This window comes from Castanea sativa, chromosome 1 (genome assembly GCF_040712315.1).
Source record: "Castanea sativa cultivar Marrone di Chiusa Pesio chromosome 1, ASM4071231v1".
Classification (NCBI taxonomy): Eukaryota; Viridiplantae; Streptophyta; class Magnoliopsida; order Fagales; family Fagaceae; genus Castanea; species Castanea sativa.
The window spans coordinates 371,927-395,797 of NC_134013.1; the positions used below are offsets into that span (position 1 = coordinate 371,927).

The 23,871-nt window shown below is 32.1% G+C and overlaps 1 protein-coding gene across 1 annotated transcript; it reads left to right on the forward strand.

Moving 5' to 3' along the window:
- The first annotated feature begins 6,274 nt into the window (after window positions 1-6,274).
- On the forward strand, window positions 6,275-18,579 carry LOC142639632 (aminopeptidase M1-like). The gene is made up of 20 exons (XM_075813785.1): window positions 6,275-6,436; window positions 7,778-8,518; window positions 8,843-8,988; window positions 12,230-12,332; window positions 12,616-12,802; window positions 12,893-12,986; window positions 13,156-13,309; window positions 13,426-13,530; window positions 13,800-13,916; window positions 14,019-14,135; window positions 14,760-14,942; window positions 15,095-15,377; window positions 15,476-15,597; window positions 15,676-15,773; window positions 16,739-16,916; window positions 17,001-17,115; window positions 17,204-17,271; window positions 17,372-17,446; window positions 17,909-17,986; window positions 18,200-18,579. Exons 1-20 carry the CDS (start codon window positions 6,407-6,409, stop codon window positions 18,338-18,340), a joined length of 3,135 nt encoding a protein of 1,044 aa, XP_075669900.1. The 5' UTR covers window positions 6,275-6,406; the 3' UTR covers window positions 18,341-18,579.
- Window positions 18,580-23,871: the final 5,292 nt, after the last annotated feature.

The following is a 23,871-nucleotide window of genomic DNA, read 5'->3' on the forward strand; positions in this document are numbered from 1 at the left end:
TACATTGTGAATATATGAGCTCTTCTACCTAATACTTTTGGTCGTTGATATTTAGGATAAGTTCAATTTTGATCCTTCAAATTTAAAAAATTCAGATTAATTTAATCCATGAAGTTTCAAACAAACAAAAAAAAATTATGTCCCTCCATCTACGGGGTCAATTTGATTCTGGTCCTCTAAACATGATATTTATTATATACGGTTCAATTTGGTCCCTCAAAAATGGTGTTCCTGGATTAATGGTAGTTGGTCATGTAAAAAAAAATTTAAAAAAAAAAAAAGGAGGGACCAAATTGCTTCCTTTTCGAAATTTCAATGACCAAATTGGGACATTTTTAATTTTAGGGGCTAAAATCAAACCTATGCCAAATTTCAAATTCAAAAAGTATAACTAACCCATTTATTATCTATCCAACGAAAACTTTACTACCATGGGTGCCAAAAAATCAAACACTATACATTTGCATCGATCTTGAACTCGTAAGGTTTTTTCATGCATGGCTAAGTATCTTCAAAGGCATAAGGAAGAAAATAAAGGAATAACGAAACATATGAAAATCATTAGGTTCCTCAAGAGTAGAGGTAACATAATACTCCAAACCAATAAAATTAAGTTACCTAATACCAAAAAAAAAAATTTACCCGACTTTTTGATTTTATGTTATATTTTTGCAATTAATCACTTGTTGTATTTATGTGGAGTAACCCTTTTCTAAAAATAAAAATAAAAGAAGAAGAAGATGATGATGAAGTAACAAGTCACCTATATTTTGGGTACCTAATAGGTACTATGAAATATATAGACAATATTGGGCATACTTGGCCTTTTATACATTTTAATCTCTCTTACTAGAGAATACTTAAGACAAAAGGGGGAAAAACTGGGAGAATACATGGTGTTTCCTATAAATACCCTCCATTAGAATCTTTCCACGTCATATTTTCATCCAAATAAATAGAGAAGTTTATAACTGCTAGAGGTGCATATAATATTATAATGAGTCATTAATTCCTTGATCGTTCAAAGCTCAGGTGCTTGGCGATCACGCATATATTGCCATTAGTATCTTCAAAGGCATAAAGAAGAAAAGTAAATGAATAACAAAACAAAGGAAAGTTATTAGGTGTTCAAGGAATATAGGTGATGTGATATTCCAAATCAATACATTCAAGTTACCGAATACAAAAAATATTTTTTTCACCAAATTTTTGTAAGTTTAAGTCATATTGTTGTTAAGTTTGTAAATGAATTAAACCATTTATAAATAGCTTGGATTTAACTAGGGAAAAATATGTTGTTTATTTATTTAGCAATTGAGCAAGCACCAGCCCAAACTTTGGCTTAATGTGACAAGTTTAACTCCACCAACATGGGTAACTAACACTAAATTCTTATGGAACCAACTAAATATTGTAGACGGTGTTTCTTTTTTTTCTTTTCTTTTTTGTAATTATAAATATCTATTAGAAAATATCAAGTTGGATATTGAAAATTTAATTGAATCACAAATAAGATCTCTTCATAATTTTATTATTAGTAATATAAAAAATACAGCGACAAATTTATATTAGAAAAAAAAAACTAGAAAATTATAAAAAGAATTAGAAACGAATGAAATAATACAGTAAAAATTTAACAACGAAATTAATTATAATGATGTTCAAATATATATTATAACAATTCTTGATTATATAGAAAGACTACTTTATTTTGTAAATGCATATATCACTAACATAATTTTATTGGCAATATTTGTTATAGTTGTTTAAGCAAAAATGATTTTTTTTTCAAAGTTAAAATTGACAAAATCCTATTTAAGATTGATTATCTCGCAAAAAGTTTTAGTGAATTAGTCATATTATCAATTAAAAAGAAAATATTAGCAAAAACTTAATTAGTAGTTTTGAAACAAAAAAAAAAAAAAAAAAGAAAAAAGAATGGATATATTGTATAATTTCAAAAATTAAATAAATAATATTTAATTTAAATTTAAATACTATAAAAAAGTTTTTAAGTCAAATTTATCAAGCTGGTCATAGTTCTTTTTTCTTTTTTTTTTTGAAAGGGTTAAAAAAAAATTTAACCATTTGTATTGTTCTTGATTGACTAGGGTCTATGATATTTCAAACTTCCCTCGTATAAAAAAATATTTTTAAAAAAAAGTCATAGTTTTATTATAAACGGGAAAAGAAATAAGCTAAATAAGCAGTTTGTTAACAAGCTTGAGTTTGTTTAACAAGAAAATGAAACAAACTTAAACATGTAATTTTATTTGGTAATGAACTTTAACTCGGCTCACATTCGAAATAAAACTAAATGAACTTTTAATACTAGACTTAGATCGACTCATTTATAGCTCTACTAGTAAGCATCTCTTATAGAAGAAATCTTGACGGCCCTTCTCCCGACAAAAAAAGATACTTTGGGGAAGTATTGTGATTTAAAAAGAAAAAAAGAAGGTTCCCCTGCCCCTCTTGTTTTCATCCTCTCTCTCATTCCCTTTTTTTTCCTCACTCTCCTTTCCTTTACTCCTTTGCCGCATGTCCAAAATATAATATGAGGAACATCTCAAGGTCACATGCAGTTAGTCACAAAGTTGAAGTAAACAATAGGAGATAGCTTGATAGTTTTGCAGTAGCAATATGAAATAAAAAATTTATATTTATTCAAAGATCGTTGTACCACACAACCATTGATTCTAAATAAAACAAAATTGCGTACCTCTCTTAGCAACCCAAGAGTGTTGCCTCCCAAGGGATTCACGTCTCTCTCTATTTCTTTTTGGCTTTTTAGATAAGTACAATATCACTCAGTAGTTCTAATGGCCAACTACTAATGTGAAAAATCTTATTTATAAGACTTTAGTAAAACCCTACGCGGGATCCTTAGGGATCTCAATCTTCAGTTGTAGGATCAATCAATAACATTTTTTAAGGTTATTGACTTAGCTTAAAAATCTTTCAAAAATTATTCCTTAATATTCTCAATCATATCAAGAAAATATTTGGACTTCTACAAATTGCAATAATGTCCATCAACACATTGCAATTGACCCCTAAAGATTAGAGAATTACATATGAGGTTCCTTTACTTACAATTTTATATATTTGTCCTCCCACCACGCTATATTCCCCATAAGCCACTAGGATTGGATTAATATTACTGTCATGTCCCTAGCTTATGCAACCCTTAATTTCATAATTTTATTGGACTCCAAAATATCTTTGAAAAATACTTTTGAAAAAAGTCATTGGCCAATTTTGTCTTTAGCCTAACTCCAATATGAAAATCAACTAAATATACTACCTTCTTTAGAAACCGGTGGATTCATCATTGAGCATTTACATATTTTACTCGTTACACATATAAACCAACATGTTTGTATATATATAGCCTTTGAAATAGTATCACCAATTAACATTGTCAAAGCTATGTGCATAATAAATAAATATACACAAACCTCTCATGTTTGAGGACAATAAGAAATATGTTGCACGTTGGCTGGCCCAGCTCCCAATTCATCTGGAGAATGAATTGGGCCCCTGTGTTGATGATCTACTAGTTGATTCAAGATTTGGGTGATTCACCCCCATTAACTAGTGCTGCATTAATTGGTCAGGAGTCTGAAAATGATTTTGATAAAACAACCTTTTAACTAAAGGTGATCACTTCTTAAGATATTCTTGATCGAATATAGTTCAATGTATGTACTTTTTACATTATACCTACTTGTCTGCTTAAAGTTACTACCTCAATGAGCTAATATTATGCAAGCGTAAGCTCTAGTGGTGATATTCAATTAATATCAGGGATAGACCGAGAATTTCAAGCTAAAGTGGCCCGAAATATAAGAAAAAAAAATTGTGAAATGTTTAATATATTAATTAATTGTCTTTATTATCTTTGTTACTCACGCACGCCCCAAACACACCCTTACTTACCCACTACTGACATTATGAATATGAATATATTTGAGCATTCTGAACTCACACTTCCATACCTGATACCGCTGATAATATCAAAAACACATTAAAAACATCCATATCTCAAAAGACAAAATTAACCAGCAATACCCAAACTTGTTAAATCCTAAATGGACCTAATCCAAAAGCCAAGCAAACGACATTACAAAACCATAAAACGACAAACATAGACACGAAAAAACAACATTATGAATTTATAATGCGCTACTAACACACTTTTCCTAACTATTGGATTGTTTTTTCCTGAATCTGCTGGTCTGTGCAATGTGCGTGTTCCTATTGTTGCAGAGCAGTCAAACAAATGAACATTATTTTATATATATTATTTTTTACAGCCCCTACTCTTTGTATATAATAATAAGATTTTGTTAATGTGTGCCCCAAGAGCACACAATAATTTTCATTTTTGGAAAAGATTTTCTCGGAAATTGAAAAGGTATTGACAACTTTTTCAATTTCCAAGAAAATATTTCTAAAAATAAATAGCTTAATGTGTGCCTTAAGACCACACATTAATCGGACCCATAATAATAATAATATAACTTTACTCACAGCAAAGTTATATAATTTTCAGACTCTGAGAGTGAGAAACAAATTCACAAACACAATTATTCATATATTCAATTCACAATCATCCTTAGCAAAAAAAACACAAACACCACAATCACATATTCGCACAACTATAAACGTATGGTGTGGAAAAACAGCATTAGAGAAAAATCATATCAGTATTAGGTTTTAAAAGAGATAATAAATACTTGAAATTGGGTAGATCGAAATGGAGAGGCCGACAGCATGGTCGGTGGGTCAGTGGCCGGTGGTTGATGCTTGATTATCTCCCTCTCTCTCTCTCTCTCTCTCTCTCTCTCTCTCTCTTATTTTATTTTATTTTATTTTTAATTTGAAATTAGATTAAACGGTGTATCTTTTATTGTTGGGCTGGGGCCTGGGCTGATATGTTCTTAGAGGGGCCCAAAGGCCCTAAACTTGATTTTAATACCCAATTTACCTACACTTTTTTTTTTTTTTGCATTAGGGGGGTAGGGCCCATTGGGCCCGTTTGGGTCCATCCCTGATTAATATCCACCACTTAGAATAATTAAATAATTTATGAAAAAGCATTACTCCCTGTTTTTTGTTCCTTAACCATAAAAATGATTTTTTTTTTTTACATAGGTGACATCACATGCCACATTTAAACAATGAAAATACCCATAATAATCATGTATGTGAAAATGTAATTTATAATCAAATAAAAATGTATAATATTGGTTTTTGAGGGGCACCTATTCTAACATAGCTATAATTTGTTTTCTCTCTCTCTTGTGTGTGTTTTTGTTTCTCAAAAAAAAAAAATCATGTGATATAAAATTGAATATACAAAATTTAGTTACAAAATTGGTTGTAGCATAAGTCTACAACTTTACTCAATAAAATAAACATTACTGCATGTTCTTTACACTATTAATACACATGTCAACTTTTGTGTCAATTAGATATTATTTACTATATAATCTATAAACTTATATTTTATACATAATTTTAAACTACAAAAACTTGCAATTTAAAAAATTTATTGATGACATAGTTATTAATCTTTAATTTTCTATAAATTTTACAAGTATGAGGATATAAGAAGAAAATATAATCCAACGGTAGATTTGTAAAAATTCAAATTAAATAAAAAAAATATTATGTAAGGTTGTAGCCTAAAACTACAACTAATTTTGTTATTAAATTTTGTTCAAACTGAATTGCTTTTAGTAGTAGTAGTATACGCACCAAAAAAAAATTATGCAAAACCTTGATTCCTTCCAAATTCCAAATTCCAAATTCCATTATTCCCATTCCCTCACGTGAGCTACAAGTTCAGTTTCATCCAACACCTTAGATTGTGCAGACACGGAATTTCGAAGGATAGAGATACATATATTGAGGCTTTTGCATCTTAGTGAGAATCAGAATGTTTCAAACCAGCTTCGTTGCCATTTTTCAAAGTAAACTGATTCTTTAATAATTTTTTTATAATAAAGAGGAGGAGAAGAAAATTGATACAGAGACCAGTATATAAAAATATAAAATCATAATAAGGAATGGTAGAGAAAGGAAGCAAAACACAAAATAAAATTCTTGAAGATGAAAATTGGAATTTAGAAAAGAATGAGAAGAAAGAAAAGAAAAGAATAGATTGCTTTCTTCATTCCATATCAAGCTTAAGCTTCAATCTCTTCTTCATTCACTCATCTGCTCCTATTCCCATATTTAAGGAGCTCTGTCTGTCCTTACAAACAAGCAATCCTTGTTAGAGGCTGCGAAAGCTCTGAAACTGATTCATAACATCTGACTTTATTATTTTCTCTTATTGGGTATTTCTAAAATTTCCCAGAAAGTGTTATATCGTTGAGTTAGCAGTGCCATCGTCATGGGACAACAACAATCCTCTCCGCCTCGGGTATGAATTATTCATATTTCTTGTTATCAATTCAACAGTATGACCAAATTAACTATGTATCACATAACTTCTTCATTTTTTAATCCTTTTTCTCCTAAACCTCAAGCACTTTATACATTGAAATATGCCAATAAAGTAATAAACTAAAAAGCCTCTTGCCAATCACATAACTTTCTTAATCTTTAGTTTCTACCGTTAAGTTTTTCCATATCTAAAGTCTAAAAGCTAACATATGAGTAATAATAGATAGATTATCTCCTAACCAATCCAAAAATAGCGTATTATTGAAATCTTTTACATAGTTACTCATTCTATATTCATTGTAATCAGTATTTGACCATCTAGCTAGGCTGCTATTTATCCAAAAAAAAAAAACCATCTAGGATGATAGCGTGGATAAAGATGTCAATTTAATATATAATGTAATTGTATATAGATTAATTATATTGATTTTACAACAACAATAAGTAGCTTCATTCTCAAAACTTTAAAAGGTCGGATATAGATATTCAATAGACTAGTGAGGCTCAACTTATATTTTTTTTTCTTCGTTCTAATCTATATGAAGTCATGTTCTTTTTGGTTAAACATGCTTATAAAATTAATTAGAAACAACCAATCTATTAAAAAACAGCTCGCTTTTATCACAATACAAAGTCATGTCCACTATTGGGGAGGGGAGGGTTTAAATCGCAAATCAAATTACAAATTAAATAAAAATTTCTTCACCCCCCTCAAATTTTAGATTTTCTTTTTCAAAATTTAAATTGGCCCTCAAAATTTTCAACTAGTCCAATAAAAGTAAAACCCAACAAAATCAATCTATCAAAATATTAATTATAATAATTTTGATAAAATAAAAAACCATCAAAAAAGAAATAAAATTCTTAGCTAGCTCATTCCTCAACCCATGGCCCCCCAATAATATTAACAAAACTCAAATTCTCTTTTAACAAATTCCAAATCACCGGTTCTTAAAACAAAAACAAAAATTAATAATAAAAATTCCAAATAACTTATACAAACATACATACATACATATACATATATATATATATATATATATATATATATATATATATATTTCAGTTTTCACTTATGTGATCATTTTTAGGTTGCAAATACAAATCCTCTATAAACCCCCCCCCCCCCCTCAAAAAAAATTAAGGTTACTAGTTGAACATATCAAATACTTCCAAGCATTTAATCACTACCCAACACTTGAGAGCGAGCTAGTCCCATTTTCACACTTGCCAAATGTCAAATAAAGCTCCTTAATATATTCCCTTAGTTCCCATGCATTTTGCTCCATTGATGCCTTACTGTGAACTTTTGTAATAGGATTGGGAAAGAGAGCAAGAAAATCAAAGAAGGAGAAGACAGGAGGAGGAGGAGGATGCAAGAAGGAAAAGAGAGGAGGAGAATGCAAGAAGGAAAAGAGAGGAGGAGAATGCAAGAAGGAAAAGAGAGGAGGAGGAGGATGCAAGAAGGAAAAGAGAGGAGGAGGCAAAAAGGAAAAGAGAGGAGGAGGAGAATGCAAGAAGGAAAAGAGAGGAGGAGGAGGATGCAAGAAGGAAAAGAGAGGAGGAGGCAAAAAGGAAAAGAGAGGAGGAGGAGAATGCAAGAAGGAAAAGAGAGGAGGAGGAGGATGCAAGAAGGAAAAGAGAGGAGGAGGATGCAAGAAGGAAAAAAGAGGAGGAGGATGCAAAAAGGAAAAAGGAGGAGGAGGATGCAAAAAAGAAAAAAGAGGAGGAGGACGCAAAAAGGAAAAAGGAGGAGGAGGAGGCAAAAAGGAAAAAGGAGGAGGAGGATGCAAAGGCAAAATTCGAATCTCACAAAAAAATGATGGAGCAATTAAAAGGGCAACCTCGGCTTCCAAAATTTGCTATCCCAAAACGCTACGACATATGGCTAAAACCGAACCTAAGCACATGCAAGTTTGCTGGGTCCGTAGCTATCGAGCTTAACATCATGGCGGATACTAGCTTTATCGTCCTCAATGTGGCTGAACTCTCCATTGATACCGCCTCTTTATCTTTCACTCATCACCCAGCTACTGCAAACTCTTCTAATTCTAACCAGGTCACGGTTATTAAACCTATCTTATCTTTCTATCACCCTACCTACTTTTACTTTAAAAGTTAGTTTAAACTAATATAACTGCTTTAACATACATATAAACTTTCTAAAAATGTCTTTTAAAACTTTAGTTTAGTGCTTTGTTTGCTTTATTGATGTTGTTGATGTTGTTGAGCTCTAGCTTATTAAGCTGATCAAAGAAATAGTCAACCTTTTTATTATCTAAATGCGAAACTAACTTACTGAGTTTGCATTTATCATGCCAAACCAAATGCCATGTCGTTTAAAAATAAAATGCTAAATGAATAAAGTTTTGGACTTGGGCAGGTGTTGAAGCCTTTATATGTTGATGTGGTTGAGGAGGATGAGATTTTGGTTTTGGACTTTGCTGACACACTTCCCATTGGGATTGGACTTCTCACCATCGCTTTTAAAGGAACTTTGAACGACAAAATGAAGGGCTTCTATACAAGGTACAATACTCGAGTGATGCTTGTTATGATAATACTAAAATTTTATTACATAACTCTCACTATTAGGGTGTGTGTGTCAATTTTTAAGCATAAAATAAAAGATGGGTAATTACACTCCCATCCTTTGCGGTTTGGGAAAATGATATTCCACCCCAAACTTGAAGGGAAAAAACACTTTCCTATCTTAACATCCGATTGATCAAATTTTGTTAAATTAAAATTGTTTAAAATGTTGTGTGGTAACCTGCCTTTTGTTTTCAAAAACTATCTTCCATTTCAGAATTAAAATTCATTGTTTTAGATTTTTAATTAAAGTTTATTTAAAAAATATTAAGTATGAAATACTTGATAAATTTTGTATTTTTATTCTAAATCTATCAATATTTTTTTATTAACCATGATTAAACTTTTGTAAAGAAATTCCTATAGAAGTTGAGAATATTTCATTACTAATATAAACAAAATGTGGTAGTGTTAACTTTTTCAAATGTCAAGGGAGAGTAGTGTTTTTTTTTTTTTTTTCCTTTAAGTTTGGGATAAAGTGTCATTATCTCAAAATTTAAGTGATAGAAGTGTAATTCTTTCAATAAAAAAATAACATGCTAACCCCATTGATGGACTATTATTCACACTAGTCACAAACCCACGCAATGCGTGGGACTAGATAATTATTTTATAATTGTGATATAAAATATAATTTGTTTTCTAAATCTTGTTGAAGATAATTTTGTTTTCCCTAAAAATTAAGCAATTTCTAAAATTATTTTATCTTTCTAACTCTACCAATATAGCATTTTATTATTTTGGGTTGTGTTTGATTGATATTATTCCTTTATGAGGTGGTCCATATTATTCTAAATTATGTTATAGTGCACTTTGTTTTTCCAATTTTTTTTCTTGTGCAATTAAACTTTTTTAAGTTTTGAATAAATCATTCAAATTCCTCATTTTCTTAAAGAAGACTATTATGATAATAAAAAATCATAAAAAATTGCACTTAATATTACTCAAATAATTGATAGACAGATTCAAATGCATAGCCAAGACTTTTTATTTTTATTTTTATATAAATTCAAATTCTCATATACAAAACAACTAAGTAACTCAAACCAAAATCAAACCAAAACTATAAGAGGGAGACAGATTAACTGTGATGGAACACTTGAAAATATAACACTAAAACATATTAACCCTAAATAAAGTTATAAAAAATACAATAATTCATCAACCTAAAGTAGAGTTGCAGGAAAGAATAAAAAATCAAGAGAGAGAGAGAGAGAGAGAGAGAGAGAGAAACAAATTTATAAAAAAAATAATATAAGAACAAAAAGACTAAAAATATAAGATATAGTAATAAACATCAAAATATTCAAGTCATGGTTTCTCAAAAAAAAATCATTCAAGTCATGATATATAATGTAATAATGATATATTTTTATACTATCTTTATAATGTAATAAGATGGCATCTTTTGAATCAAAGAAAAAAAAAACACCATCATAAAAATATAAAACTAAGTCACATCATTCTAAAGTAAAGTTCTAAAAAACATAAAAATTCATCAACTTAAAGTAATCTTTGAAAACAACTTACATTGATAATATGAGACTGAAATAATTCGATAACCTACAACAGAACGTTAATTATTCAATAACTGAAAATATACTTGCACTTTTTTATAGTGTGATATGAACCTAGCCATATCACATCAACCACATTATAGGATGTAAAAAATTAAAATATATATATATATATATAAGAAGGAAAATAATTATGAAACTTTTCAATCCACAATTATCAATAATGCTATGGAAAGGAACTCATTATCTCAACGAAAGAACAATGAAAACTTAGAAATTTATATGGTCTAGGCATATATTGATAACTCAAAAGGATATGCATCTCAAAATTTGGCATGGTCATGTTCAATTTAGGCCAAGTATATAGGTTCATTTCTTCAGTTCAACACATAACAATGATAAAATAACCAACAATTGTAATTGACAATTAACAATGGTATACTTAGGCTACCCAAGCATTAGTGGTATACTTATTCCTTACTCCCATATCTACATCAGATTGGTTGAAATCACAAACATGAATTCTATGATATGGCTTGATGCAAATGAGCTCCAAACAAATATTAATGATAAATACAAAAAAAAAAAAAAAAGACTTCTGATACACTGAACCATGATCACAAAGGATTGGGAGTGGACCATGATTTCTCTAGCACAACAAATCCATAGGAGTCACATAATAGGAGATAAAGACCACCAAAAAATGAAAAAAAAAAATTGTGAGAAAGAGAGAGAAACAACATTTTGTGTGTGAGAAAACTATGCACCGAATGTGAGAGAGAATTGGAAAATTATAATAAGAAGATGAGAATAAGAAGAGCCAAAAATAAAGGGATAGAAGAAGAGAGATATTAAAGTAGTTAGTAGTGGGAAGATGAAAGGGTAAAAAGGGTAAAAGGGAGGGGAAAAGGTTTGAGAATGTGTAACAATTAGTTAAGAAAATTAATGAAAAGAAAAAGAGTTAAAAGAGAGAGAGAGAGAGAGTTGGAAGTAAGTGGATGACGTGGCTGCTGGTGTGTCTCAACAAAAGCGTAGCAACAATAAATGCTACATTTCAGCTTTTGTAATATATATATATATATATATATATATATATATATATATATATATATATATATATATATATATAGATGTGCGTAATAGCGTGGGTTAAGTAGTGAAGTCCACAATGAAGACTGTTTGAGCATTTTACCATTAATATTGTTTTTTGCACTTTGCACCTTGCACCAACAAAGAAAAATGAGAAGAGTTAGCAGTTAATATAATAGAATTTGGCTCATACCCATTGGATTAAGCTTTTGGGTTAAGTGGTGTCTTCGTGTGTTATATAAACTACTCAATTGCAGTCTCCCCTAAGAGTTCTCTCACCTCTATTTACAAATTTTTATTGAAAATTTTTTTTTTTTAAAAGTGCTTTCAAATATACTTAAAATGACTAGATTTCTTATTTCCAATGATGATTGAGATTATTAGGCAGGCCTTTGACCATAGCAATTAAAGATTTAAGTTGAGGTATATACTCTCTTTAATGGGATTGAACCCAGCAATGAGTTCAATCTTCACTATTTACTTATAAATGGAGCTGAATGTCTTTTGTTCTCTGCTAAATGAGAATTTTACTAGTAATGTGTATAGATTTAAGTTATTATCTTGCTTTCTAGTACATATGAGCACAATGGTGAGAAGAAGAATGTGGCAGTTACACAGTTTGAACCAGCTGATGCTAGGCGATGCTTTCCATGTTGGGATGAACCTGCTTGCAAGGTGTCACAGTCTCTCTCTCTCTTGGTTAATTTAAGATCTTTTGCTTCTTTGCTTCTTTTGCTAAAAACAAATTTTATAACCAACAGCACCTTTTTCATTTTTTTTTTTGAGAAAATAACTGACTGCACTTATGCAGCATTTTAGAAGCTAGCGTACCTCTCATGAAGCAAGTGTTTTGATTATTGAGTCTAAATTATTTTTGGATCAAAAGTAGATTTGCTTGATTATGTTTCAAAATAATGCAAAAAAAAGCTTATTTGGCCCTTCTTATATGGCATTGCAGGCGATGTTCAAAATTACATTGGATGTGCCATCACAATTAGTAGCTCTTTCCAACATGCCAATTATTGAAGAAAAAGTGGATGGGGATCTAAAGACAGTTTCATATCAAGAATCGCCCATCATGTCTACATATTTGGTGGCAATTGTAGTTGGTTTGTTTGATTATGTTGAACATCTTACATCTGATGGTAAAAAATAAATAAATAAATAAATACATTATTGTTTCTTGTGTATTATGATCCTTGTTCTTGATAGTGTAATCTTATATCACTTTACAGGAATTAAAGTTCGAGTATACTGTCAGGTTGGTAAAGTAAATCAAGGGAATTTCGCATTGGACGTTGCTGTTAGGACACTTGAATTATACAAAGAGTAAGTTTTACTTTAAATCACAAGACACAGTATACAATTCTTTAGCTAAATAATGCATTTAAGTGGACGCTGGATTATGGATATTGGCAATCCTTCAAGTGGTTACATTTTGGTGCTTGTGTTGTGTTGTGTTATTTGAAATTCCAATTAACCATGATAATTTCTGTAGATATTTTGCTGTGCCTTACTTTCTTCCCAAATTGGATATGGTTGCGATTCCTGATTTTGATTTTGGGGCCATGGAAAATTATGGTTTGGTTACATGCTGTGAAACAAATTTGATCTATGACAATCAGCATTCCACAGTTGCTAATAAGCAGAGGGTAATATACATGTTGTGAATGCTGCTCTTTTTGTTAGAATTTCGTTTGCCTAATATAGTATGGAGCTATTTTTTTAATAGCACTACACAAAGTGTTTAATTATTATTTTTCTCTAGGTTGTGATTGCCATAGCCCACGAACTAGCACATCAGTGGTTTGGCAATCTTGTGACGATGGAATGGTGGACTCATTTGTGGCTAAATGAAGGGTTCGCAACATGGGTATATATTACATTGGATTGCAACAGATCCAAACTGGGCTGTTTATTAAAATTTCAATATGGTTTGTTTATATATCAAGCCTCAAAGGTTGGCTTGAGCCTGGCTTGATTATTAAAATAAACTAACATAACTATTTTTGGTGGAATGCAGCCCAAGCTCTCCATAAATGGATTAATTATTTACACCCAGCATGGGTCATGTCTCTATATATTATTCCTTATTACACTGCATGCTTTTAAATTATATATCGGTTATTTGAATGTGTTCAGGTCAGTTATTTAGCAGCTAATCACTTGTTCCCAGAATGGGGAGTGTGGACTCAGTTTCTTAATGACTGTACCGAAGGATTTAGGCTGGATGGGCTTGCAGAGTCCCATCCCATTGAGGTAATTCTACATGCACTATTTTTTTCCCTGGTATAATTGCTTTTTAAGATATTAGTATTGTTACTTTTTAGAGTACATTTTTACATAAGCATAATTTTTTAGGTGGAGATAAATCATGCTAGAGAGATTGATGAAATATTTTTTGACACAATGAGTGACAAAAAAGGTGCATCTGTTATCCAAATGCTGCAAAGCTATCTTGGTGCCGAATGCTTCCAGGTTGGTTGTTGGATTTTCTTTTGGTATATGCTTCATGTCCCAAGTACAAATATTTCTTGTTAATCAAGAAACTCTTTTCCCTCCACCCCAAATTCACATGAAATTTACGTCATGGAAACCCGTCAAAATTTTGTCTTCGAGAAAGATAGAGCAATAGTAACTTTCTAGTTGCAAGTTCTGAAGAGATTACAGTGCTTTTGGTAAAAAATTGTAGGATAGTATGAAACAGGTTTAGGAATAAACCATTATCATGATGAAAACTATATAACTACTATTTTGAAAAGTGCTCATTTCTTTTATATATAGTAACAATGGGGATACTCATCTAGATAAGAAATACTATTAGAAAGTTTATCTACTTGATATCTGGTAACATATCCTTCAGCTTGATAAGCTTCCAAATTCTTTCTAGGCTGCCATGTATTACTTAAGTGATTGCAGTTACTATTCAGTCTTTTATGGTCCATCTTCGTCAACCAATCATCTTCGGCAATATATGAGATAATTGTTCTAATTTTTCCATTGGATTAATAAGCTCAGCTAGTCAATTTTTGCTCATTTGTAAAATATTTCTTATGTAATTGCATATCAGTTAATTATCTTTTTCTCGCATCTGTAAATCAGAGGTCACTTGCTTCATATATAAAAAAATTTGCTTGCTCAAATGCGAAAACAGAGGATTTATGGGCTGCACTTGAGGAGGGATCCAGTGAGCCTGTGAACCAGCTAATGAATTCATGGACAAAGCAAAAGGGGTACCCAGTTGTCTCTGTCAAAGTCAAAGATCGAAAATTGGTGTTTGAGCAGGTTTCTTGTGTCTGGTCTCTTTGACTCGTTTTTTCCTGAAATAACATATCTTAACCCTGATGCACACCCTGTCGTTCCATTTTGTAATAAGTGTCGCTTAATAATATTTTGAGAATTTACTGAGTTTTGACAAATCAATATAATAATGGCAGTCACAATTTTTGGCAAGTGGTTCTCTGGGGGATGGGCAGTGGATTGTTCCAATAACATTATGCCGTGGCTCATATGATGTGCAAAAGAATTTTCTACTGCAAACAAAGTCTGAAACTCTTGATATGAAAGAGCTCCCGAGTGACGGGAGCAAATTAGCATCTTCTTGGGTAAAACTTAATGTCAATCAGACTGGCTTCTATAGGGTTAAATATGATGAGGACGTTGCAGCTAAACTCCGATATGCAATAGAGAACAAATACTTATCTGCAACAGACAGATTTGGTAATTTTGATATTTTAACTCGTACCTGCTATTATCTTATGATAGTATGTGCTTATGGTAGAATAGAGCACTTAACACAACCTTTTATTTTTTAACAGGAATCCTGGATGATTCATATTCCCTTTGTATGGCTCGCCAGCAGCCTTTGAATTCATTGCTTACCTTGATGGGTGCTTATAGTGGGGAACTTGAATATATTGTGCTGTCTAATTTAATCAACGTAACGTTCACCTCTTGTTTAAGACTTAGTAGATTTCAGTTGTGCTATTAGTCCTAATTCTAATCCCTCTATTCACAGATAAGTTATAAAGTTGAAAGAATAGCAGCTGATGCAAACCCCGATTTGCTGGAATGCGTTAAACAATTTTTTATTACCCTTTTCCTGCGTTCAGCAATGTAAGTTGTCCTACATACAAATAATTGAAATCCCTTTGGTGGTCCTTGTTTATAAGTCATTCCGGTTGCTCTGTCGACTGTTTTTTCGATATAATTGATATCTTTGAAGTTGATTTTATTCCATTTGATTGAGAAAGTCCCCTACGATGTTAACTTTTGAGGTACTAGAACGTCTGAAAATACATTTCCACAGATTTATAGCATGAGTGTATCATTTCTTTTATACTGAATAATTAGATAATTAATAGGTGATTGATATGCTACTATCAATAATATTTAAATATCTGACATTTTCTGAATTAAGTCAATCTTTTTCATACTTAAATAGGACTGCAAATACCATATAAATAGCAGACACAGGTATTTTTTCTTTAAGCCTAAGAGACAACTGTAAATGTCTCAAAATGTAAAAAGTGTGCTGTTAAGGAAGAACAAAAAGTCACTTAAGGATCGTTGCGATTCCTCATTCAAGTTTTGTTGTGATCGACACTCAAAGTTTTACCTCAGGATCTAGGATACAGATATTTCTCACATTATTTGACTTATATGAATATTTATTTCTTTTATTTGGAGATTTTCTATATATGATTAGTCAAGATTAAAATCATCATATATACTAATAATTATATTGAATAAACCTTAGAGATCTCTAACTTGATGGATGCAGACCACCAACAACTTATATGAGACCTTTCAGGCTAATGAAAACCTGGTTTGTATCACTAACCCAAATAATTAGCCCTTAAAAAACTTTGAGCAAGTCCAAGAGCTATATTGCTCAGTGGTATTGTCTGCTCTCCTTTCTGAGGAGAACCAAGATTCAAATCTCCCTCCCACATTTCTGTAACTATCGAAATATTATTTTATATGTGTGTGTGTGTGTGTGTGTGTATTGGGCAAGATTAGCTTCTTTTTTTATTTTCATTCTTCCATTTATCTTGTTCAATGTTTGAATTCCTTTGCAGGAAGCTTGGATGGGAGCCTAAGAAAGGTGAGAGCCATCTAGATGCAATGTCAAGAGGAGAGGTTTGGACTGCCCTTGCTGTGTTTGGATATGATCTGACACTAAAAGAAGCAAATAGGCGTTTTTATGCATTCTTGGATGATAGAAATACACCACTCCTCCATCCTGACATAAGAAAGGTTGGCAAAAAAAAGCATTGGTCAATTACTAGTATTTACCCTTCTACGATATCTATCAATTTTCCTAATGGGCTGTGGTTGCAGGCAGCGTATGTGGCTGTAATGCGAAGAGCCAGCAGCTCAAACAGATATGGTTTTGAATCTCTTTTGAGAGTTTACAGAGAGACTGATTTGAACCAGGAGAAAACACGCATCCTAAGTAATAACATATCATTGTTTGAAATGTTGCAAAGCATTATTTGAATCTCTCTAGTATGTTGGAGACATGTCTCTTTTTGTGCTTGTAGGTTCATTGACATCTTCTCCAGATCCCAACATAATTCTTGAAGCTCTCAACTTTTTGTTGTCTTCTGAGGTATAATTGAGAAGGTTAAAATGTTCTTCTATACTAGTCGATAAATATTGTCTGATGGAGCTTGGGATATTGATGCTGGCTTTATTTCCATTTGACCTAGGTTCGTACCCAGGATGCTGTTCTTGGACTTGCTGTTAGTAGGGAAGGACGTGAAACAGCTTGGACATGGTTGAAGGTAATACTCCATTAGTAACGTAAAATGTAAAAAGCACATTGATGTGAAGAATTAAAAGGCTGATCTAAGATTTGATAAGCATATACAGGGGAAAGGGCACTCACCTTTCCTGTGGGAAGAACATGATTGCTGTGCATCTCATGTACTTATTGCTGATAAAAAGGGAAATTGGGAAATTCTAGAGGTGTAAATTAATCATGCGGTTGCTGTGCTGAGAAATGAAGCTACATCTATGTCAAAATTACTAGTTTAAACTAAAGTAGAGTTTTAGTTTATCTTGGTCAGAAATTTCCTTGATGCTAGTCTTAGACCATTCTTTCTCTAGCTTATTATCGCTAAATTCTTTATGTATACATGAATGAAAGGGTACTTTTTCTTTATTTAATTTGGCACTGATCCCCTATTATTCTATCCCCATGTTCATCACGAGTACATTCCTGCTTTTACACAATTGAAATGCAGGATAACTGGGAGCATATTTCAAAAACCTGGGGTTCTAGATATTTAATAACTCGTTTTGTCAGCGCAATTGTCTCCCCGGTTTGTCTCTCACTTCCTCTTTCTCTCTTCTATTGTTAGTTCCACAAGTATCAGTTTTTGTCCTTTGTATCTCAATTACAAATACACAGAAGTTAAGTTTAGGAAAAAAAAACAGATATATAGTTAAATTCGATTACATTTAGTTATTTTTGTTGCTACTCATTTTTTCTTTTTCTTTTTCTTTTTTCATGTTCTGTTCTATCTATGCCTCAGTTTGCTTCGTTTGAGAAGGCCAGTGAAATAGAGGAGTTTTTTGCAAACCGTTCTGAGTCCAAGATTGCTAGAACCTTGAAGCAGAGCATTGAGCAAGTTCACATAAATGCAAATTGGGTTCAGAGTGTTCAAAATGAATAACATCTTGCCAAGGCTGAGAAGGAGTTGGTACACAGGAAGCACTAGGAGACACTTTTATTTGGCCTTCGTTGTCAAGACTCAAGAAGAAAGCTAGTGGACTAAATTTCATAACTTTTCATAGTGTAAATTTGCCGAACCAGTGTGATAATAATGAATCAGACACACACACACACATATATTGATTGGCCAAGAATGTATTGACCCCTTGGGTAAATTAACCAATTAATTAGCTAAGTCAATTAATTAAGTCAATTTAACATGCAATAAGCGTGGTAGCACAAACAAATCACCAACTAAGTTAAATGCAACGAAAAATAAATTTGACATAGGTGATTTGTTTACGAATGGAAAAAACCACTGAGGCAAAATCCCACCGAGTAATTTTAAGGTCACCACTTTCGAGAATCCACTATTATCAAAACAAGCAGTTACAAATAAAGGAATCACAGTACTTTATACCAACCTACAGTTGAACCCTTACTCCAATACACAATTGGACTTGCAATATAGTGACAATCTCTCATTTCAATGCACGACTCCCAGTACGTGACTAACCAATCGATGAATGAATCCCAGTACGCAGCTTACACACCAACTTGAGAAGGATGTTGGCTGCAAAGTTCTTCAATTTATCCACACGATGAAGATCAAGAAGCTCCTTAGTTACAAAACCCTACGATGTACAAACGCAGTTGCTTCTTCAAGAGAAAAATGAACTAGAGCAAATTGTCTCCGGTTTCAATTTAAGTGAATAATCATTTTGCGTCAAGTTGCATCACCTTAGACGGCCCTTAAAATAATCCTTATAGATGTCTAGAGTTGTAAGAAAAGAAACCCTACACAAATAGCTTAGATATGTGTGAAAAACAAATCTGAAAATCTGATTTTTGTAATCCTCGATAGATAAGCTATTTGTCGAGCTGCTGTCGAGTTTTGAGCTAAAAACTTCTTTTAAACCTCGATAGATATAATCTGTCGAGCTTTAAAATACAGCAAATCTCACTTGCATGGCTTTAATTCTTGACTTGAACACAATGTTGCTTAAAGACTTAAACCATCCTAGATCTACCCAATTACACAATGTGCCTATAATCTCTCCCTGATTTTTTACATATTTGTTTAACTCTTTGACTAGATTGAAAAATTATAGATAAGTTATAGACTTTATGAATTAGAATCATACAAATACATAATTCAATGTGGGTTGTTCATTAACATTTCTTTGCCTAAACTGAATAGATTAATTTTATATAAGTGTTTGAGATGAAGAACCAAGTAAGAGCTTCCATTAGGTATATAAAATTTGTTAACTCTAACAAACTTTAGCAGTTTTGGAAATCCTATAACATTTTCAACAGTTATAAATAAATTGTTAAGTTGTTTTGCCATCTTCCATTTTAATCTATTTAGGTTTTTTTTCATTTTGGGTGTGTTATTGATGGTTGAAATACGGGCCGATTTGTTTGGTCTATTAGCTACTCATCCAGTAAAACCCTTGGTATCCCTACCTCAAGAGGTACAAAAACAATGCAAGAGAGCTTGGCGAGTTTCAACTTTTAGAGTTGCTTCCTATTAGGTTCTAAGGATTTAGGATCTAAATGTTTTAGAACTTCAATATGTAATGTAGGCAAACCATGATCAAAACTTAAAGTCATGATTTAGGCTACTCAAAGTGATGTATGTGTAAAGTTGGAATCGAGTAATTGCATAAAAATATTGTTCAATTTCTGCAAGGCTCGATCAATCGAAGATCGTGCAGAATGTCTTTTTCGCAAAATTTCCAACTCAGCCCAAGCCCATATGGCGTGTAGGGTTTTATGTTTTGCTTTAAGTATAAAAGAAAAAAACCTTAGCCACGTTTTGAGGTTATTTTTTATGTTGTGTATGTAAATCTCTTGTGAGATCTAAAGGTATTTGCCTTCATACACATTTAGGGTTATCAAGATCGAGATTGATGTCGAGAGCTTGGTGATCATTTCAGTTGATGCATAAAGAGCTTAAAGAAAAACAAGTGGTATATTTGTGGATGTTATGGATCTAAGAAAGAAATAGTTTGTGGACTCGGAGCTGTCACGTGGTTATGGTAGTGAGTTTTCTACTCGAGGTAGCAATAGGATGTTAATGGTCTAAGTCTCTATTGTAAAACTTCAATTCTTACATAGTGGATATGTTTTACCTTGAGGATAGCTAGGTTAAATCCTCCCCAAGTTTTTTACCGGTTTGGTCATCCTGAGATATCATATCGTTATGTTATTTACTTTCCATATTGTTTCAACGATATGATTTACTTGTGTTAACCTAGATCTGAATAATTTATCTAAGTTAATCACTTAGATAAATAACTAGGTTAAACAACTTGTGTTTTAAGAGGTCTAAAAATGTACAAGTGGTATCAGAGCAAGTTAGCTCTAGTGTTTAGATCCTTTGATCTAAGAGTTAATCATTAACCCCTATTGTCATCGAACACAGTCACTCTCTTGTGATCCCACCTCACTTTGATGGGAACAATTATGTCTCTTGGAAAGTAAGGATGAAAGCATTCCTAAAATCCATTGATGAGAGAGTTTGGAATTCCATTGAATACGGATGGAAGAAGCCGACTACTCTTGTAAGATCAATAAGTTGCAGCAGTTAACAACTAGATTTGAAAGCATTAGGATGTCTGATGATGGAAGTTTTGATGATTTCTATGCTAAGATTAATGACATTGTTGTTTCTGCTTATAATTTGGGTGAAATCTATGTCCAACTTAAGATTGTTAGAAAGACACTTAGATCCTTGACTGAGGATTAGACCCAAAGTGACTATCATTACTAAAAGCAAGGATGTGGACTCCATCCCTATTGATGAACTTGTAGGATCTCTCCAGTCCTATAAATTAGACCTACCCAAGACAAACAAGTCCAAATCAATGGCTCTTAAGTCAGTTGATGATGTAGATGGAAATGGATTTGATGATGAACTCTCTGCTATAGAAATTGCATATCTTGCCAAGAACTTTAGAAATTTTCTTAGGAACAACAATAGAGGGGCAAAAGGTAAAAACAATGCTGAACCTTGATTAGGAGGAATGATCCCACTAAAGTGAACAATACTAAGAAACCTAAAGAGAAAGTAGGTCAATCCTCTAATAATTCTATGGGTTAACAATGTTTTGATTCTCAAGGGTATGGTCATGTAAAATCAAAATGTCCTACATTCTTGAGATCAAAGGGTAAGGGTATGGTTGTAACCCTTAGTGATGATGAAGTTTCTGATAATGAGTCTAGTAGTGATGAGAATGGAAACTTCATAACTTTCACAGCTACTGTTGTAGTTGATGAAAGTGTTGTGGTTGATGAAAACACTTCAGATAGGGAACTCTCTAAAAATGCTGATTTGTAAAAAGCCTATAATAAGCTTTGCAAGGTTGTTGTAAAGGATGCTATGAATGTTGATTTAGGTTTAAAGAAAATTACTTCTCTTAAACTTGATAAGAAAAATTTGTTGTTGTTGCTTGATAAGGTGAAAACTGAGAACATGTTATTGCTTGATAAAATTAAGAACTTGGAACTTGAATTATCTGTTGCTAGAGAACAAACTAATAGGTCTGCTAATTCTAAACTTGATCACATGTTGAGTGTTCAGAAGTCTCGTTTAGACAAAACTAGTCTAGGTTTTGTAGAAAGCATCTTTTTGTCTGAAACTCATTTCAGAAATTTTGTTTCTTTTTCTGAGCCTCCCATGACATGAGAGAGAGTGTCAAACCAATGGAAGTTACACCTCCTAAAAAGATTAGGGTTGATCTCAAAGAGTCTAAGCCTAAAACCCCTAACCCTCCTAAGGATAAGTTGCATGATAGACCAGTCTGGATTTGTCATTTTTGTGGATAGTTTGGGCATATTCATCCAAAGTGTTTAAAGTTACAAGCTGCTAAGCGTGCAAATAAGCCAAAAGTACCTGTGCCTCAAGCACAAGATCCTATGGTGCTTATTGGTGAGTTGGTAAAGGCATAAAACCTTTATTTTAATCCTAGAGTTGCTCATCATTCTAATCAAAATAATAACTTCAATGCTAGAGTTGCATTTAAGAAGTTTTGGATGTAAAAGGCTCAATCTAATTAAGTCTTTCTGACATGGTCCTTATACTTCATCTCTCTACTCTTTGTGACCAATTCTTCTTTTATTGTTGTTGTTTTTTTTTTTTTTTTAGGATTTGCATTGCATAACATTCATGCATTTCATGCTAGGTCATTTTTGTTATTCTTTTCAAAAAAACAAAAAAAAAAATTGTGTTTTGCATTATTTTTCTTGGATTTGAAATCAAGGCTGGCCATCTTAACTTTACATAACTTGTTTATGTACTTTGTTTAGTTTGGATGAGCTTATTTTATTGCACTTTACTAGTTTGAGCTTTGTAGTGCATGTTGTGTGGGAAATGTTTATAATTTTTGATCACTTGATCTTAATCTTAAAGTCACGAACTTTTAATTTTTGGACTTGAACTTAATGAGAAAGACATAAATAACCATCTCAACACTGTTTAATAGCCAATCATGAATACCTTAGTGCATATTGTAAGATTTTGTACTCGAGAAAATGTAGCACATGCACAAAAAAAAACATAAGGTGTAGCCTCAAATTAATGCTAAAAATTGGTGTGTACATTATTGGGTTATAATCAATTCACAATGAAATAAAATTGGTGTGTACATTATCTTGACTATTCTAATAATTTCCAAATCTAATAAAATTGGTGTGTACATTATGAGGCAAAATAAGAAATTTACATGATTGCAAGCTTATTTTCTAGGAGATGTGGGAGTTATATGATATAACTCTTTAAGTGATAGTCTCTTTCAATTTTATGTGATGAATTTTATAGAAATTTTGATTGATTTCTATCTACTTATCACCTCACATGTATCTCAAGCTCTTGCTAGTTGCACACACTACACAAGTTACTCTTTACTAAACTTAGTACATTATATTGTGTATGATCTTGTTGTGGCCATCCAAGATTAAAAGTACCTTGATTTTAATGCAAAATGTGTTTAAAGTTTGTGTTTTTTAGGACAAATTGGTTGAAAATCTTGTTTTTGGAAGATCTAGGTTAAATTCAAGGGTTTTTGAAAAACTTTTCATCTCATACTCATGCATTTTATTCATAAAACAATGTGCTTTGAGGAGTTTCTACATCAAAATGCTCTGTTTTTCAAAAAATTGATTTTTCTAGATTTTCAATCGATCGAATCTAACTCTCGACCGATCAAAATTGCGATAAAAATTTTGGTTCCAATCTGCCTAGCTCGATTGCTGCTCAATTGATGCTGGATCGATCAAATGCAATTTTCGATTTATCCAAAATCGGTCAATGAGTTTTTCAAAAAGGTTTCTCTCTCACGTGTTCATCACATTGTTCATACCGTTTTCAAAAGTTCTTTGACTTCTCTTGCTCGATCAATCCAATCCTAGCATTTTTTTGTCATTTTCTTCCTAAATTCTCTCAAGGTTTTTGTCTTCAAGTGCCGGTAAGACCTTATTACCCCCTTC